The sequence below is a fragment of the Astatotilapia calliptera genome, chromosome 20 (assembly GCF_900246225.1).
Source record: "Astatotilapia calliptera chromosome 20, fAstCal1.2, whole genome shotgun sequence".
NCBI lineage: Eukaryota > Metazoa > Chordata > Actinopteri > Cichliformes > Cichlidae > Astatotilapia > Astatotilapia calliptera.
Genome location: NC_039321.1, coordinates 10,028,469 through 10,049,184, shown reverse-complemented (window position 1 = coordinate 10,049,184; position 20,716 = coordinate 10,028,469). Strand labels below are relative to the sequence as shown.

The 20,716-nt window shown below is 39.7% G+C and overlaps 1 protein-coding gene across 4 annotated transcripts in view; it reads right to left on the bottom strand.

Moving 5' to 3' along the window:
• Nucleotides 1-11,653: 11,653 nt before the first annotated feature.
• The window catches only part of opn7b (opsin 7, group member b), a 111,053-nt gene continuing 101,990 nt past the window's right edge, over nt 11,654-20,716 (bottom strand). For all 4 annotated transcript variants that reach the window (XM_026155345.1, XM_026155346.1, XM_026155347.1 and 1 more), the window contains 2 exons: nt 14,496-14,830; nt 11,654-14,390 (listed from right to left, as the gene is read on the bottom strand). In XM_026155345.1, the coding sequence (XP_026011130.1) occupies nt 13,890-14,390; nt 14,496-14,830 (836 nt within the window). In that variant the 3' untranslated portion in view covers nt 11,654-13,889. The remainder of the gene's footprint in view (nt 14,391-14,495; nt 14,831-20,716) is intronic.

Below are 20,716 nucleotides of genomic sequence, written 5' to 3'. Positions count from 1 at the left end.
GTCACTGAGGCAGTTAAACAACTCCTTGGTGGCAGAGCCCCTGGTGTTGATGAGGTCCGCCCCGAGTTCCTGAAGGCTCTGGACGTTGTAGGGCTGTCCTGGTTGACACGCCTCTGCAATGTTGCGTGGAGATCAGGGGCAGTACCTGTGGACTGGCAGACCGGGGTGGTGGTCCCCATCTTTAAGAAAGGGGACCAGAGGGTGTGTTCCAACTACAGGGGGATCACACTCCTCAGCCTCCCTGGGAAAGTCTATGCCAGGGTGCTGGAAAGGAGAGTTCGTCCGTTAGTCGAACCTCGGATACAGGAGGAACAATGCGGTTTCCGTCCTGGTCGCGGAACACTGGACCAGCTCTTTATCCTCTCCAGGATACTTGAGGGTGCATGGGAGTTTGCCCAACCAGTCTACATGTGTTTTGTGGACTTGGAGAAGGCATTCGACCGTGTCCCTCGGGGTGTCCTGTGGGAGGTGTTGCGGGAATATGGGGTGTCTGGCCCATTGCTACGGGCCATTCGATCCCTATACAACCGTTGCAAGAGCTTGGTTCGCATTGCCGGCAATAAGTCGGACTCGTTCCCGGTGGGTGATGGGCTCCGCCAGGGCTGCCCTTTGTCACCGGTTCTGTTCATAATTTTTATGGACAGGATTTCTAGGCGCAGCCAAGTGGCGGAGGGCTTTCGCTTTGGTGGCCTCAGAATCTCATCTCTGATTTTTGCAGATGATGTGGTTCTGTTGGCTTCATCGGGTGAGGGCCTCCAGCTCGCACTGGAACGGTTCGCAGCCGAGTGTGAAGCAGCGGGAATGAGGATCAGCACCTCCAAATCTGAGGCCATGGTTCTCAGCCGGAAAAGGGTGGAGTGCCCACTCCGGGTCGGGGATGAGTTCCTGCCCCAAGTGGAGGAGTTCAAGTATCTCGGGGTCTTGTTCACGAGTGATGGGAGAAGGGAGCCGGAGATCGACAGACGGATTGGGGCTGCAGCTGCAGTAATGCGGACGCTGCACCGGTCCGTCGTGGTGAAGAGGGAGCTGAGTGTAAAAGCGAAGCTCCCAATTTACCGGTCGGTCTACGTCCCTACCCTCACCTATGGCCACGAGCTGTGGGTAGTGACCGAAAGAACGAGATCGCGGATACAAGCGGCAGAAATGAGCTTCCTCCGAAGGGTGGCTGGCCTCTCCCTTAGAGATAGGGTGAGAAGTTCGGCCATCCGGGAGGGGCTCAGAGTAGAGCAGCTGCTGCTCCACATCGAAAGGAGCCAGCTGAGGTGGTTCGGGCATCTGACAAGGATGCCCCCTGGGCGCCTCCTGGGTGAGGTGTTCCAGGCATGTCCCACCGGGAGGAGGTCCCGGGGCAGACCCAGGACACGCTGGAGAGATTATATCTCTCGGCTGGCCTGGGAACGCCTTGGTATTCCCCCGGATAAGCTGGAGGAGGTGGCTGGGGAGAGGGAGGTCTGGGCCTCTTTGCTTAGGCTGCTGCCCCCACGACCCGGCCCCGGACAAAGCGGATGAGGATGGATGGTTAATGAACTGAGATCTCCAAATTTTGACAGCATCCACCTCTCTACATCTGTATGCAGAGGGTAGAACTCCACCCTCAGGACTAAGCTATTGCCCACCTTCACCAGACCACAGCATAGAAAACAGCATTCACCACCACAGTGTTAAAACTTTTCACAGCATCTACTAAAGACTCACTTACTTATATTGAAATTTTGAGGCATTGCCTGCATTGAAGTTAACATTACAGCTAATATTACAGTTTTTATATTTCTAATCACTATTGTCTGTGGCCTCATATTTATAATAAAAGTACTATAGATAGATAGATAGATAGATAGATAGATAGATAGATAGATAGATAGATAGATAGATAGATAGATAGGTAGGTAGGTAGGTAGGTAGGTAGGTAGGTAGGTAGGTGGTGGTGTGGTGGTTAACACTGTTACCTCACTCAGTACTGAGTTTGACTCTACCATCTCCACTACAATCCAGAGATGTGTAGTTAGTGGGGTCACGTTAAATGGTGATTCTAAATTGCCCATAGGTGTGAATGAGAGTGGTAATGGTTGTCTGTCTTTCTGTGTAAGCCCTGCAATAGACTGGCGATCTCTGGCCTTATGACTGTTGGGATAGGCTCCACCCCTGAAAATGTTGAATTGGATAAAGGGAAGAGAATGGATGGATGGATGTACTCTAGATACTTACATTCTTGATCTCTCATATATAAAGGGCTAAACATCCTTGAACTAATCAGTTATAGTGCATTTTAGGAGGCACACATACTTTCCCACACAAATTTCACAGGCTACGATTTAAGAGAAGGATTTAAAGATTAGAATGATGGAACAAGACAGATGGTCAACTATATAGCATTGCCTGTCCAGTCCTGATAATCACATCTGACACTGACATGCTATTATGAAATCATATCATCCCACTGCAAGAAAAATTCTGTTTCTGAACTGCATGAATACTGTTGATCGTTGTAAAATGATTCCTTGTTCCACCTTACAGTGAAAAAACAACGACCAAAAAACATGCAAATATTGCAGATAATCATCAGGAGGATTTACACACATCAATAAGTAACTGCAGGCACTGACAATAGTCTGCCCAAAGAGATGAAAAATACCTGCTTCTGGTTTCCAAATCTTACCTTATTCTACCTGAACATGACAGCATTTTAATGACCAATCATTTTCCCCGATCAAAGACAAGTGTCTACAACACCTATATTATAGATGTATCATTAATATTAAAGACATACAGTAGATTAGAGGCATTGGCACTGTCACACATCATTTGTAAAATTAGTTTTGAATGTCTACATGAGGAAAATATGCCCTGTCATTCAGTAACTAGGGGGAAATTACATAATGTCCATGTGAATAACAATAGGGGCTTCTCCAAATGTGGACCTTAACATGAGTGTGTATTATTAAAAATAGATCAGAAATGGCCTCTTTAAAGCCTGATCCATAAAACAATTGCCGGAAAAACATGTTTATTGATCACTCTGACAAATTAAAAAAATCTGGGGAGGGGCATCACACTGGTGATGTATGTAGAAGTGTCAAAACTCACAAAAAATGCCGTATCAATATGTCACACATGGCATTGCAAGATTATACACCAGTATAAGCAGTATGGCAAACAGCAGTAATAGTATAAATAGATGTTTTTTCATTTGACAGCGGATTGCAAGTAGTTGTGGAGTGGTTGAGCAACATCCTAAACATCTGGTTACTGCTTTCAATCGATTTTAGATTTTTGTCTAATTCATAAACACAGACAGTGCAATCAGTCTGAGACGGTCTGCACCAATAAGTGCAGCTTGTCTGGGACATCTGCCTTTGCAGTGGGGGACTGGACTGAACAGGTTTCCAACAGGTTGGATTCTGATTATATTTCCATAAAAATGAAAGCTGCTGTGTGCCCACTATATGGTTTGGTTGCTACCAGCTGACCAACTTGCCAACCGGTCAGAGAGTAGACATGTTTCCTTAGTGATTGGAGGTTGCCAGGGGTTGCTGACTGGTCGCTTGGCTTATGTGACTAATTGCTTATTTAACTTCACTCAATCATGATTTATTGAAATTATTTTAAAAAGACCCTGTGGCTGCTTATTATATGGGAAATAATCACCAACCTTAAAACCAGAATATTTATTACAGTGTATTGTTTTTAATAGTCAGTGTTTTGGGCTCGAGTCTTAGAAAACCATTTAGCCTTTGGCACAGTTAATTATACAGTAACCTCAGTGGCTGTGTTGTTATTGCAGCTGCAGACTGGTTCACTCATGTGTTGCACTCACATTTAAAAAATTTCTGTTTGTATTTCTGTATATTTTAGGGCGAGTTACTGCAAACTACAATTTACATACTACATGCTATTTTCTAAAGCACCCAAAATGTTTTGGGAGTGTATAAATTAAATCTCATACCAATTAATCTGTCAGAGCAATAATTTCTAAGTCATGTACAAATTATTTTCTTCTTTTATGCTCTTTCCTTAAGCACAGAAAGGTATGAGTTTTCTTCTGAAAGTCTGGTGGGAAAACATTAATGCTTAACACAAGCATGCTACAAAGTAGGCAGCATCTCACTCTGTCTGAGGCACAGGAAATATCCATAAAACCTCTCAGAGGTAACAATTATCCAAACACACTGATGAGCTCAGAGCACTTTGAATATCACTTCATTTCTACACATATTCTCAAGATATTAACGTTTGTTGAAACATTCTGGGTAATCTTTGTGTTGAAAAATGTAAATCCTATTTAACTTTTCCTTGCAGGTTGGGAATGTAAATAAAATACATAGTGTGGCTTGGACCCAAATTTGATGTCAGGAAAATCTTCAGAATGAAACGAGTGATTCATTTTGGCTTCATATCACTGTCACCAGGGTGCAGGATCTTAAAAATGAGCTAACTGTTGTTGGCAATATTATGACAGATGTGACTAGAAGAGACGTACTGGCCCTGGATGATGCTCAGGCAACTGAATGGGAAGATTAAAATGACAGTACTTCTTTGGTTTTCAGGTGGGTTCTTCTTTGTTCACTACCGCTGGAAGGAAACAAAAATAGTGTTTCTATTACAGCTTTTTAATTAACTCTCTGTCCTGCGTTACTTTCTTCCTCTTACTTGATTTGTGGCAGCATGCCTTGCAGGTACAGGAGGGAAGGTGTTGGCAGATGATAACACCTCTAAAACTGACAACACCTGAGCACAGTGATCCATTTAAAACAGTTCTTGAAGCTCAGTTTCTGTCCTAGCTGACACTTTTTTTGCACCATACTGCATCATACTCAACATTCTATCCCACCCATCTTCTCACAGCTTGTCTTAAACAAATTGGCTTGTTCAGTGACTTCTGCAGTGACAGACTTCTACTTTTACAAAGACAGCATACAGAAAGAGACCACCATTGTGTTCCTTTCTGAATTGGTTGGTTATTTCAGTTGTGTCTAACCTACTTTAATACTATTCCAGCCAGAAAATCTAATTAGACTAATATCCTGTGTTCGTGGATGACTTATTCATGTATGGGAGATTGGATGTTATTATTCATTGATGAAATTATTGTTACTGGCAGTGTAGTGTAGTTTGGGTCACTACAGCATGCAGACTGTGGAAGTGAAGACAAGGGTAGGGATTCTAAATGAATTTTAAGCAGGAAATGATGACTTGGCTTAGGTCTTAACGAGGACATTTTTCACATCATAAGATGTGGAACCAGGATCAAGAGAAGAAAGAATCCAACAAGTAAATAAAATGCGAGCATAAGTGTGAAAGCACAAAGGATTTGATCCCTGAAACTATTAAAAACACTGCAAGTACTGGCACTTGGAGAAGAAATTTATGATTAAAAGCTGTCCCTGAAACTGAAGCCTTGTTAAGATTAAATGTACTTCATTACTTTGAAATAAAGGAGGAGGAAAATGTAATAAATTCACATTTTGCTGCTTTTTGCTGACAGTGTATACAAGGACCTTGGGATTCATTTACATATGCTCAGCCCTGTTTACACAGCTAGTTCACTCATTATTTGGCTCACTGAAGTAAACTTTCACATAAAGGGACAACAGTCAGGCACCCTTCCTGGTGCCTTGGGCAAGATTAGGATTTGATGTGCAGCGATTTAGGTAATTAAGTAATTTATTATTTATATTCTTCACAAAACAAACCAGATGATGTCTGTTAGTCTGGATTCTTATTGATCGACCAGCTGCAATTACCATCGTAACAAAGGCTGTGGGAAAGTTGCTAGATGATAGTGTTGTCAATGTGTCAGGACAAAAACGCGGAGGACAAGCTTGTTCCAGATGGAAAAAGTTTGCTTTATGTGTTTGAATGTGAAGTGAATGTGTGCCTATATAACCTGTATTTATTTATTTTTATTTTTAGTAAATCTAACCTCAAAGTTTCTGATAATGAAAACCTACAAAGTAGAAGGATGCATGAGATATAATCTTGTTCCTTCTAGCTGAAAATCCTAGTTTAAACCACCACCTCATGTGTCTCCAGTTGTAAACTTTGCTTAGTGTGTTTGTGCTTTCTCATTTGCATTTTGCTTTATTTCAAAGTACTACCCTGCGAGGGGAAAAACACTGCTAAAGGGGTACCCAGTTCATTGAAGTATAACCAAATGGGGTCAGAATGTGACGAGCCGGCAGTGAGAATGTGTTGACTTAGCTTCTGCAGTCACTCCACGATCATACTTGCCTCCCCATCCTGCTACTGGCAGAGTGTAGCTATTTTGGCAGATGGCGTTCAGCAGGGACATCTTGTTCAGGTGAGGTAGCCAGATCACGTCCATCTGTTTGCATGGAGTGCAACTGCTCTCAACTATATCTAAATCTGCAGGGTTAATGCAATAAGCCAGGTGTGCAAGGAAAAGAATGGGAAAAAAATGATGGGCAGAAACAACAGCAGCTGATAGTGTTTTCAATCTCCCATAAAATAAAATGGGGAAAAAATATTTGGCTTTTTAACGTTGTTTCAAGGTCAAAGATGTTGCTAAAACATAGATTTAAATATATGAGCTCAATTTTTCTTTTTCACGTTCATAATATATCCACGCACACAAGAAAGGAAGTTCATGTAAAAACCTCTCATTTTAGGTGAATAGCTGACAAATAATCACCACTGTCAGTCAGGATTCGTGTTTTGGAAGTGCACACCGCTGTTGTAAAAGTCAATTATGACTAAAAGTCCATGCCATCCTCTTAATGAAACCCCAATAAAACATGATGTACATGTTTGTGTGTGCACACAAGCAGGACATAATACAAGAAAATAGGGATAGACACAAGTTACAAGTTAGCAGAGACAGAGAGAGGCTGACCTTCACCTCAGGCAATGCTTTTCCTTAGAACATTTTTTTTCCTCAAACTGAAGGCTGATGCTCAAAAATACACGGATCAGTAAAGTAATCTAGTTGGCGGTCACTTGACAGGACCGTCTGAGATGTATGGCTACAAGCTGATATGACAAAAAGTCTATTATTGACCTTTGGCCTAGGGTACTGCAGTGACAAGTGCACTCATAAGCTACTTCATGCTTGAACATGATATTTGCGATAGCTTTTTAATGCTTAGTGCAGAACAATCAAAAGCTGCTATGTTTTAGGTCAGGGAGGCCAATCTTCCCATTACTAACCTCCATGTTTTTCTACTGAAGATGAATGAAATCCCCACATAAAGACAGATATATGGAACTACTACCATATTATGGTAAATGGCCTGTATTTGTATAGCGCTTTACTAGTCCCTAAGGACCCCAAAGCGCTTTACACATTCAGTCATCCACCCATTCACACACTCATTGGTGATGGCAAGCTACATTGTTGCCACAGCTACACTGACAGAGGCGAGGCTGCTGGACACTGGCGCCACCGGGCCCTCTGACCACCACCAGTAGGCAACGGGTGAAGTGTCTTGCCCAAGGACACAACGACCGAGACTGTCCGAGCCGGGGATCGAACCGGCAACCTTCCGATTACAAGGCAAACTCGTGGTTGGTAAGATCCAGTAAGTTAAAGTGAGGTAAGGCTCTCCAGGAAAAACACCAGAAAAGCAGTAGTGATCAGCAGGGGCTTGTGGCTATCCCGTCACAACAAGAAGCCCTGCCTATGTCTGATGCCTGAACTGCACTGGACCCAGTTTCAGTGTTTATGGTTGGAGGACTAAGTTGTGTCTTTTAGGGCTCTGTGTATAGTATTTAAAAGTAGTTAAAGAAAACCCCAATTAAATACCAAATAATATTTATTTATCATTCCATTTTACTTCTGAACAAATGATATTGCATTGGCTAAATATATGTTACACTTTTTTAAACAATCTTTAATAATTTTAAAACAAGAAACAAAAGCTGTAAACATTTCCATAGTGCATCTGAAACATCACTGACAACAATGAGAATAATTTAATACATCTAACGCATTTGTTCAAGCCTATGTAGTTAGACAGAATTGTTTTCATATACATACATACAGACACACATATACATATTTACACAACACATTCAGCTTTGTTTGTGTCTAAAAAGCTGAAGAAAGGTGCATCAAAACTCCTGGTGTTTGTGTACTCATGAACAAAACTGCATCTCAGAAAATAAAAAGGGAAACATGGACTGATTTAAAGACTTGGCTGTTTTAGTCAGAAAATTCTAGTTGCATTGCTCAATTACATTAATCTTTATTTACAATGCATTAATACAGCTATTATAACACAGTGCAAACAGAATGTAACATAATATTCTGACCAAGCATAGACTCAAAGGTCTTTGCCATGTTGCCAGGCTGTATCTTGACAGAATATAGAGATACAGAAGATACAGATACAAAAACCTTCAGAAAGAAGGTTAAGATTAATATGATTAGCAAAAGTTTTAACACACTCTAATGGTGGGAACAGGATTTATTAATGCAAGGACTAACTATAATTGCACCAAGCTTGAACTTTTTCAGACAGCTCAGACATATTGGCACTAAATGTAACCTCCCTCATTGTAAAATGCTCATATAAGCTTGTTTAACAACATTAAAGCCTTCAAAGTACTTAAATCTTTCAATTCAAGTTCACCAGATGCATGCACATTAACATCATTATAGATAAGTTTTCCACTCGGATAATGGGCTTTCTATTATGGCCAATTGAATATCCAGCCTTTTTTCTCTTTTCTATAGACATTAGAAGGGGGAAAAGGAAGTAAGCAGCTCGTTTGGACTGAAACTTGTTTGGACTGCATTTAAAACATCAAGAAAATAAAAATCATCACCATTTCAAGACACTGCAAGGTGTTGCTCCATCTCTATTTTCATGTTTTGACTGATATTTATAATAACATACATCATAATTAGGCATTTGTACAAACACGTATTATCTTCATCCATGCAAACAATCGACATGAAATCCCTGACGTCAGATATATACAATGCAATATTATTTGAAGGAGTAAAGTCAGTGTAGATTACCCAGGTGAATGGCTAGTAGTACAGACTGCACACCTAGGTACTTGCAATATTTGTTCATAGAGTAGAACAGAATAGAAAAAATAGACATCAGAATCAGATTTTCACAGTTATGTTTCCTGTTTTGAATGTCCTTTTTTTGCCCAAAGACTGTGGGCAAAACAGAGCCTATCAAGCACTGGACTTGAAGCCGAGTCTTTGATATGTTGTTTTTCATTTTCTTTTCTTTTTTATTATGTTAACCTGGATATTGGTAGAAAAATATGACAGTCCAAGACAGTATTTTTTTGGCTTTGACAGTTAGTGTAAAGGTGACTGTAACCTTTGGTTGCAGCATGACAAGCAGAAACTTCACACACTTCAGTTTTTATACTACTTTTCTCATGTTTAAAATGTTATAGTTACTATGAAACCACCATCATTAGTCACATAACAGAAAAATAAGTACAATCATTTGTTTCTTTCTAGGAAATGTTTACCATACCATCCTGCACACAGTTCAAAGGCTTTGTGTCACTTATTTTTTTCCAACCTGGAGGTTGTGGAGCAAGAAACAGCAATGAGCTGCTTACCCTGAACATCCAGGAAATCTTTGATATATAAATGAAAAGCTGAAGATAATGTTGTCTACAACATCCTCATAAAAAATAAAAAACTGACTCTATGAGTCCGTGGAGAGCCTGTTGTTGTCTTTGCAAAGGGAGCAAGTTTTCACATGTACATGAGTCAGCTGAAATAAACTCGAGCTCCAGACGGCCCGAGGCTTTCCTCACCTCATTTCACAGTTAGCTCCAGGTTCAAAAGATTCTCAAACTTGAACTTCACAACACTTGACGTGTATAACTCTTTTAATATGGCCAGACTCGAGATTTTCCATTGCTTTTATTCTCGTGAAACCTCACAAAATAGTTTTAAGAACAATCAGAGTTATATCACAGCAAATACTACAGATCTGGGCTTTGTAAACTCTGAGCTGAAGGTTGCCTGGGGTTATCCCACTTTAGAGACTGAAGCAGCTGTCATTTGGTGTTCAGCCAGGAAACAGCACTGCAGTAGAAAACGCAAAAGGCTGCACTGTTGGTGGTGTGTTGCATGAGGATGAAGACGCACCAACCTAGTATCATATCGCATTAAAGTACCTCCTGACTGATCTTTAGTGTCGGTGTGGGAGAGAGTTTTTATGCGATGCAGAAAGTGTTGACCTTATTAGCTTTGATTAGTCGCATAACCAAAATGGATACAATCATACTTATGGCCTTCCCTTATCTTAATGACATTGTAGTTAATGAATATTGTAGGAAATTATATATTCAATAAACTAATAAGATGTGACTAACTAATAAATAAAACTAAATTAATCATAAAGTCAGTAGTGGATCTGATTGAGTAACATATTCATGCAAAGCTGGTTTAAGTAATAGATGAGTCCCATCAGATGGCAAAAAACTGTGAAGTAATTCCTAACACCGAGACAAAAGTTAGAATTACAACACTATGAGACATGCTTCTGCAACCTACCTCTCTCATATTCTGCATTGCTGTCACATATTTAATGAGTATCTAGTGAGTTATCACATTTAATCACTATTCTGCCCTAACTTGTGTCTTTTCTTTGCAGAAGTAATTTCTTTAAAGGTGGAGAATCTGGCACTCGTTCATATCTATGACATATATAAGTAAGTATGACTTACTTTAATTTATTCAAACTCCCTGGATTCACAGTGCTCATACGTGTTTCAGAAAGAATTCTGCTAATATTTTAAAAAATTCCTGGATTTTGAAATAGTTAATAAGTTTGGCAGTGTTTTTTGGGACAATTTTATTAAAGCTGCTTAATAAAATAAATTGGACTTCCCCCTCCTTTTCTTTCCTGGCTTGTCCAAGGTTATACAGTTTACTGCCTGTGCACAGTGCCAGAGCAAGTGAGGAAATACTGTGCAGCTGCTGTTTTCGGCATCATCCACATTTGAATAATATTGTGTGCGGCTGTGCATATTCATTTTCATATTCAATAGACCTCACCACAAAGTTTTACATGCACAACACCAAAAAGAGAAGTACATAATTCTGCTGAATCTCCCACGTATCAGTGTTCTAGCCTCAGCAAACTGAGCAATGCTAATGTCAGCCTGAACACAACTTAAGTTCACAACTGAGAAATAAGCCTTGAGCTAACAAGCGTCTAAGCCCAGGGCTAAGTGTCTTGTGAAAAGCCCATGTGGAGTATTATAGTTCAGGTGGTATTAGTAATTTTGAATCCATTTCTCCATAAACTGTCCCGACTGAGGCTAGAGGAGTTATTGTAGCAAACAGCAGAATGCACCACATGTGCTGACCTGGTTGTTTTGCATGACTTTAAGCTAATTATTCCATGCCAAACTGAACGTGAAAGCAGAAAATCTGAAATGCTTTTGTAGTTTTTGTGTGTGTGTGCGCGCTTGTGTGTAAACTGCACAGAACTGCAGTCTTCGGTCTCAGCCTTTCTGTAAGAAAGGAATCATGGTATCAAAGTCATGCCAGTTAATCACAAGTTGCACTCCAGCACATCCAATTAATTTTGCCCATGGCAGGTCGTTTTGTACTTTTGAGTTGATGGCCTATGCTGTCGGGAGGGAGGTGGTATAAAATTGCTTGTTGGACAAACATTTCAGTTAACCTCATCCATCCTCACTATGCTTTTTTTTTTTTTTTTTTTAATTAAAATAATGTTGATGGGTGCTGAGGCAAAGCCTTGTGTCTCTCACATTAAAAACAAGCAAAAGAAGTACTAAAGGCAAGCGTTCTATCCACAGGCAGGCTTTTTTCTCCCATTTTGTTAAAATGGCTCTGATTAAAAGATCGCTCAGCTTTATTACAATTTTGGGTCTTAGTCTCATAGGTTTGGTGCTCAGTGAAGCCAGTAATAATAACACACTAACTTGTTTATTTGCGGAAATTTGGAACAGGACAACATTTTTTTAGTACCCTGATTAAAGCCTCTTTCCAAGCCCTAAGGCAACCAAAGATAATGAAAAAGTTTGTTTTCCTAAAGTGCTTGTTTTAAACCAAATAACCATCTCACTTTTTCCTTGGCTAGTTGGGCTACATTGTAGAGATGCTTCTGTGACATGAAAAAAAATCCTAACCCAAAATATGAAAAATAAGCTTTTAAGTTCTAAATGCTGCAGGTGTTTGTTTTTTTTTCATTTTATTTATTTATTTTTTCTTCTTCTTTTTGAAAAGAATGAAAATATGACCCAGCTCTGCCACCAAAGGCAACCTTATAATCCCAGGCTCGGAATTCAAGATAAATAAATCATCAATCAGCCTTTTAATGAGTCTTTTCCACAGTTAATGTCATAAAAGATACTAATTCATTTGCAGCAGAAATTCTGCACAAAGAAATTTCTTTTTGCTCTTTTAAACTGGTCTTCAGAAAGTGCTAAAACCACCCAAACAGAATCACTGACAGAGTTCAATGTAGTTCTGATCACAAACAGTTAGTGTCCATAAGTATTTGGACAGTGTTTTCTTTTTTTTGGCAATTTTGCCTCTGCACACCATCACGGTGAGTTTTAAATCAGACAAGAAGTTTAACAAAAGTAACTGCAATAACCTAAAGTTTAAGTTCAGAAATTACAGTCATTTTTATTGTATTGTATTTTATTTTATTTTTTTTTTCAACTTTATATGTCCCTCAATTTTAGAGGCTCAAATGTAACTGGACAATTTACTGTCAAAAGGTTTCATGCCCAGATGAGACCTGTTCCATCGTTACTCTACGACAAATTAAAATTGATGAAAGAATTGGAGTTAATTGCTGAACATGCTTTTTGGTAGCTGTTCACTCTAAATGTTGATATTTTCTTTGTAGATTAGCCTAAAAAGTCATATAAAATCTATCAGAGAGATAGTCTAAGGAGCTTGGAAAGAAAGTGGCTGAACTTCTTTAAGTTTTGTGAAGATGTTGCATGAAGACTTTTCACCTCTTCAGTTCTATCAGAAAAAACATTAGGACCGGTGAAATCAACAACCTGGTGACGTCCATGTTCTAGATTTCAGCCAATGATTGACTGCAGCGTATTTTCATCGAAGTATTGAAAACAATAAAATTATGTTAGTTAGTCCAATTACTTTTGAGTCACTGAAAAAGGGCTTATTATAAAAAAATGGCTGAAACGCCTAAACAGCTGACACTCTCCACTCCATCAAAATCTTCTTGCCTGGACAGAGGTGACTAGGAAAAATGGAAATAGAAGACAACATCTCCTCCTTGCAGATGTACCTTCTGGACAAAAAGGTGGCTCACCAAGCCAAATCTTTCCCTAAGTGCTTTGTATTAACACCCAAAGTGTCTGCTTTAACTATAGGAGTAGAGGTTTTGATTTCTCCTCGACAATGAGGTGAAAGCACTCTTTTCATTTTAGATACAACAACAAAGACAACAACAACAATAACAATAACCCTGTGGTCCTTCAATTTGAGGCATACATAAATACATAATATTTAAATACAGTACTCATAATAAACAGATAAAATGTGGTTCAGGGAGTAGGAAGTTTCATCGTCAGTTCCTCCCTCCAAGCCCAGCGTAAAATGACTTGCATGGTGACTCTTCAGTCTTGGTTTACACTTGAACTGATCACATAGTTGCTGACACTTGTTCATTTGACCTGATAAAATGCTGATGCACACACCAGTGAAATGTTTGGCTTGCTTATCCTCCTGTATTGGCTTTTAACCACATATTTTTTTGGCAGTATCACATATTTGAGGCATGAAAGTAGTTTTAAACTTTTTATTTCTTTTAAATCAGTCTTACCATTTTTGTTTGTTTGATTGCATTTTCACTTTCCCCCCAACTTGCACTTACTGTTATTTGGGCTTCATTCGTGCCACTTTTTGCTTCATACTTCATTTTCCACTTGTTCCTCTAGAGAAAGTCACTCTGCATCTCATTGGAGAGCTGGCTGACAGCCACTTCACTGTGTACGGATCCTTGAAGAATCCTGGCGGTTTGCTGAGGACTGTAGTCTATACAATTTTCTCTATTACCGTTGTCTGTTTCTGGGCAAGGACAGTGTCTGCAGGTCCTGTGGTTCTCTGGTAACCCATTGGATAACCTTGTAGAGTTGCATTCTTCTTTGTGATGGGACTGCCTGCAAATTCCCTTCTCTGCAGAGCCACCCTGGCACAAACATCCACAGAGTCTCCTTCTGCAATTCGCCACATCTCGACACAAGGACTTGCGAAAATTGGGCTTGAAAGCCAGGTAGACGATAGGGTTGTAAAGGGTGGAGGACTTGGCAAAGATAGCTGCCACAGCAAAAGCTATAGGTGGTACAGTTGTTGAGTTACCAAACGCTGCCCACATAGACACAATAGCATATGGACTCCATGCTGTCAGGAAACCGATGCAAACTGCCACTGAAAGCTAAAAAATAGACACAACACAGCAAATAAAATGCAATGCAAACATGAATTCATGAAGGAAATAATATTTAGTATAAGTCATTTGAAAAGAAAATAATGCACGTACCTTAACGATAAGCGCTTGTGCATTGGTGATCTTGTTCTGTGGGGACATATGCTGCTGCACAGCCTGGTGTGAGCCACGGACAGTCAGCAGGATGAATGTGTAGGAAAGAAAAATTATAGTGCAGGGCAAAATATAGCAGAAGAAGAAGAGACAGATGATGTAGCTCATAGCTGCAGAATTATAGTTCGGCGCATGCCAGTTGATGCAGCATGCTGTACCATAAGGCTCAGGCCCGTACTCTCCCCAGCCCGACAGGGGACCGACAGCAAAGACTCCAGCGTAGCACCAGATGCCTGCAACCAGCAGGCATGCATGGACATATGAAAACTTGTTACCTAAAGACGAGTGTGAGAAGGCAGAGGGAGGACAAGAGAAAAGAGTTTTAGAATTGATTATTGACAGATAAGGACATAAAGAAGATATAGTAGGCTCCATTTAAGATACACTGTGATTTATTAACATACTACAAGTAGTACTGCACTTATCCAGCAAATAAGGGGCTCAGAAAAAAAATGCCAAAACAACCCTGGCAACTAGTGATGTGCGATACCACTGATTTCCTTTCCGATCCGATACCAAGTAAAATTCAGGGTGGTATCAGTGATACTGATCCGATACCGATACTTTGTACAAAAACATATTTTATTTATTGTATCTTTTACTGTATCTCAAATTATAGCTTCATAATGATTACGGGACATCAGACTACTTGTTCTTATCGCTTAATAATGCAGAATTATCATATAGAAATAAAAAAAAACTGAAGTTGTGCCTACTTGAAAACATTGCCTGTAGCACTAAAGGACTTCGTGAGAGACGTCTGTCTCCCTCTAGCACCACCTGTCCCTCTCCTCCTCTTCAGTTCGCCTCAACATACACTCGTCATATTCTGTGATACGATTTACTGTGAGGTGTTTGATGAGGTTAGTGGTGTTGCCACAACACCTCACTGTCTTGCCACATGTATCGCAAACCACGTCTCGGCTGTTTGTGGAGGTAAAATACATCCATGCATGACTCCATTTACGCTCAGTCATTGTTGTGAGTGCGCACGCCAAGGGGCTGCGACACATTTATACAGCCGTATTTCACACATGACTATGAAAGGCGGAACATGAAGTAGTTCCTTCAAAAGTAGACAATTATATAGTTTCTTTCCACTGTGTTCCTGTTAAAGATAAACTACAAATTTACCCTAAATTACCAAAATATCGATATTTTAATATGAGAATCGATTCTAGAACATAAATGACTGGTATCGGAGGAATCGATATTTCAGTATCGATTCGCACATCACTACTGGCAACACTCTTCTAAAGTTGTTGTGAGTGAAGTGAAGATGAGAACAGAGGAAACCTTACTCATGACACCACACAGCCCCTTCAGCAGGATGCCAGCCCTTTTTTATGGTTCAAGCTGATGGTGGGGGGTCATTTTGCCCCAAGGCACTCACTCAACTGTGTCAGCAATTACAGTTGGCTTTTATCTGATTTTGGCCACCCCTTTCCCAATCAGAACTCCAGCTATCCACGTGGCACATGAAGGAATTATTATTTCTAAGAAAGTCCTCAACTCTCCCTTTTATAGTCTAGCCCACTGGAAGCTATTAGAATCATTCTTACATAAAGTAGCGTGAGACCAAGGATTTCTGAGGCGCAAATATGTTGGAGGCTTGCTCTGAGTCAATAAATTACACTTATTCTTGGTCTAACCTTCTGCTAGCAGATGGGATAAGTTGGTGTGAAACTCCTGTCACTGCATGTTTGCAATTATTGTCTGGATCCAAACATCCACATTGTTTTGTTTGTGTGCTTGTTTGACTAGGAGGGCTGTGTAACAGTGTATAAAAGCAAGAAAACAACACATTTGAACAAAGTTTCTTGCAGGAAAAAATATATGACAGTGTAATTATTTGTGCTCATTTGCATTTCAAACACATTTGCTTGTGAAGCTTGTAGTCTCTTGGCTTTTATTCTCTGCATTATAGACTGTGCGCCACTGAAAAACAGACAAGAGGAGCTATTTCATAACACAGCCTTCAATTATAATGTGCCTATTAGCCAAAGTTAGGACAAATCCTGAAATATCTGCATCATATACTGTAAGTGGACACTTTTCATTAGATGTATATAATCTCCACCTGCATCTCATAACTCATCCTGCAGCACTACATTAGTTTTGTGCTCTCTGTGCTCTTTTTTCCATTTGTTTTGATTTTGTTTCTTGAACAGCTTGACCTGCTTTTCTATTATATTAAAGTACTAGAACATGCCTGTTAGGCAGGGTTTTACTTAGTGGACTATAAAGATGATCGATGCAGCCCCCAGTTCTGTGATCCCTGCAGTGTGTATGGGCAAGTGTGCAAAGGATATAAATGAGAATATTGCTTAAATCTGGCACTTAATCAGCACACCCATTCATCGAGTGAGGATAGTAATAAGGGTTCCTAATTAAAACTAAATTACAGGTTATCAATTAATTTATGCCTGCATATTCAGTGTTTTTTTAAATTATGATTTATGAATTATAAATTATGAATTATAGTCAAGTGCTGCTTCGGATTATCAAAGTTTCAAATATTAAAGAAAAGAATGGTTTAATGAAGCACATACAAGTAAATGATAAGTCTTGAAAATTAACCTTTATCAACCATGAATTCAGTGCTTTTTGGATGTGCTAACGGTGTATTGAAATGTTACACTGATCCAGAATCAGCTATTTGTGCTGGTTTGGCTTAGTCTTAAATAACTGTGTAGAACAACAAATTCTCAGAGCCCACAAAACGTAACTGTGCTTTTTAACATTTTGTGGAGGAGTGCAGCAGCAGAATTTCCCTCAGTTTATAGTGTCCCATAAAACCCTTGGTTTCTATGGATTCAAGAGGAAAGGGCACCATATTACCATCAGATTTGTAGCAGTACAAACGCCAGCATGATGGTGAGAACTAAAGAGGTAAAATCCAGGATTAAAAACAAAATGCTAACTGTGAATAATTAATATATATGACACAATGAAATTTTAACTGGTTTATACTGTCCAGCTACACAAACATGAATGTTGCAATAAATGTTTCTCTTCCCTAATTCTGTCCCTGTTTTGAGAATTTAATTTCAAAACTTCAGCATTTCTAAATCTGGTCTTTTTTTCAATAATCAGTCTACTTTTACTCTTTTACTGCTGCTAATTAGCAAATAGCTGAACCCTTTTAGTTGTGACTGGAAAAAATCTCATTATTTTATCTGAACTCAATGGGAATTTTATCTAAAACTTTTAGACTATGGATGCAAACCCACAAATAAAAGAAGGTGAGTAGAAGTATGATTAGTGAAGCTTCGCATAGCAATAACACTAAGACTCTATTGGTATATATTGAAAAAAATTACTCACTTTAACCTGTGTAAAGAGCTGATGCTTTGAAGACGAAACTATTATTATTATTATTATTATTATTATTATTATTATTATTATTATTATTATTGTTGTTGTTGTTGTGCAGCCAACTCTATGATTACCTTAAGTACTTGTATGAATACGAAGAAGACCTTGAGTTAAGCTAATACAGATAAATAATAAAGAAACGGTGAAGAGGTTTGAAAGTGAACACGTAAGGACCATCGTAGCTGAACTAAAAGAGCTTTCAGACAAGCCTGGCACACAGTTTTGAAAGGTTGAGATCAAGGAATCAACACCTTGATTTTTAACCCAGAATAAAGATGCCTTTGATGCTTTCACGATATTTAGATAACTGAAATACTGAAATGTTACATTCATTACAGTTTTTAAGAACAATTACCAGTTTTTCTATAACATCTGAAGTGGTAAAAATGCACATGTGAACAACTAACATTTTAAAACACACAATGAATGACAGGAAACACAAACTTTTATGTATTACAATTATTTGGATTCATTCAATTCATCTATAGAAGCCTTTCTTGCTGCTAAAGCTGCAGTCATTAGTTGTTTTCGGACAATGACACATTTCGCGTTGTAATTTCTGTCTTTGTACACACCAGAGTGGATGATTAAATAAATTGTGACAAAAGCGCAGACTTTTAGCTTTAATTCAAGGGGCTTAACAAACCATTAAAATAGTACAGCTATTTCTGGCCTTCATAATCTTCAGTGTAACTACTAATATAAACCTTGAGGAAACCCTCTTGTTATCTAGTCATGAAGACATATATTGACTATAGACATATCTTGATTATAAACCTTAACAATGACACGCAAACTACCGTGGAGATGGAAGAGTTTTTCTTAACCATGGAAATAATTCTGTCATCACGCACTTTAGTTCTCTTCTGTGGTCTCTCGTGCCTTTTGGTTGTCTGGTGGTTTATTTCGATTTTTCAACCTATACAGTGGGGCAAAAAAGTATTTAGTCAGCCACCGATTGTGCAAGTTCCCCCACTTAACAGAGGTCAGTAATTTGCACCAGAGGTACACTTCAACTGTGAGAGACAGAATGTGAAAAAAAAAAAATCCATGAATCCACATGGTAGGATTTGTAAAGAATTTATTCGTAAATTAGGGTGGAAAATAAGTATTTGGTCACCTCAAACAAGGAAAATCTCTGGCTCTCACAGACCTGTAACATCTTCTGTAAGAAGCTTTTCTGTCCCCCACTCGTTACCTGTATGAATGGCACCTGTTTGAACTCATCATCTGTATAAAAGACACCTGTCCACAGCCTCAAACAGTCAGACTCCAAACTCCGCCATGGCCAAGACCAAAGAGCTTTCGAAGGACACCAGGAAAAGTATTGTAGACCTGCACCAGACTGGGAAGAGTGAATCTACAATAGGCAAGCAGCTTGGTGTGAAAAAATCAACTGTGGGAGCAATCATCAGAAAATGGAAGACATACAAGACCACTGATAATCTCCCTCGATCTGGGGCTCCACGCAAGATCTCATCCCGTGGGGTCAAAATGATCATGAGAACGGTGAGCAAAGATCCCAGAACCACACGGGGGGACCTGGTGAATGACCTGCAGAGAGCTGGGACCAAAGTAACAAAGGTCACCATCAGTAACACACTACAACGGCAGGGAATCAAATCCCGCAGTGCCAGACGTGTTCCGCTGCTGAAGCCAGTGCATGTCCAGGCCCGTCTGAAGTTTGCCAGAGAGCACATGGATGATACAGCAGAGGATTGGGAGAATGTCATGTGGTCAGATGAAACCAAAGTAGAACTTTTTGGTATAAACTCAACTCGTCGTGTTTGGAGGAAGAAGAATACTGAGTTGCATCCCAAGAACACCATACCTACTGTGAAGCATGGGGGTGGAAACATCATGCTATGGGGCTGTTTTTCTGCCAAGGGGACAGGACGACTGATCCGTGTTAAGGACAGAATGAATGGGGCCATGTATCGTGAGATTTTGAGCCAAAACCTCCTTCAATCAGTGAGAACTTTGAAGATGAAACGAGGCTGGGTCTTCCAACATGACAATGATCCAAAACACACCGCCCGGGCAACAAAGGAGTGGCTCCGTAAGAAGCATTTGAAAGTCCTGGAGTGGCCTAGCCAGTCTCCAGACCTCAACCCCATAGAAAATCTGTGGCGGGAGTTGAAAGTCCGTGTTGCTCGGCGACAGCCCCAAAACATCACTGCTCTCGAGAAGATCTGCATGGAGGAATGGGCCAAAATACCAGCTACTGCGTGTGCAAACCTGGTAAAGACCTATAGTAAACGTTTGACCTCTGTTATTGCCAACAAAGGTTATGTTACAAAGTATTGAGTTGTATTTTTGTTATTGACCAAATACTTATTTTCCACCCTGATTTACGAATAAATTCTTTACAAATCCTACCTTGTGGATTCATGGATTTTTTTTTCACATTCTGTCTCTCACAGTTGAAGTGTACCTCTGGTGCAAATTACTGACCTCTGTCATCATTTTAAGTGGGGGAACTTGCACAATCGGTGGCTGACTAAATACTTTTTTGCCCCACTGTACATATATCACACAGAACCTTTGGGGATGTATGATACAGAATAAGAAAAAAACCCTTCTGCAACAGTAATTTTTTTTGGTCTTCTTAGAGCTACGCTGGAATTAAGCTATATCTACACTGGAAGCATCATACAGCCAGCCCTTTGATTCCTTGACCAAGTCAAATAAATAAGGTAATGCTAGCTAAGAGGCCAAATGTGGATATCAGATATGACTTGTTCATCCTAAACTGTAACAAGAATGGAACAAAGTATTGAATC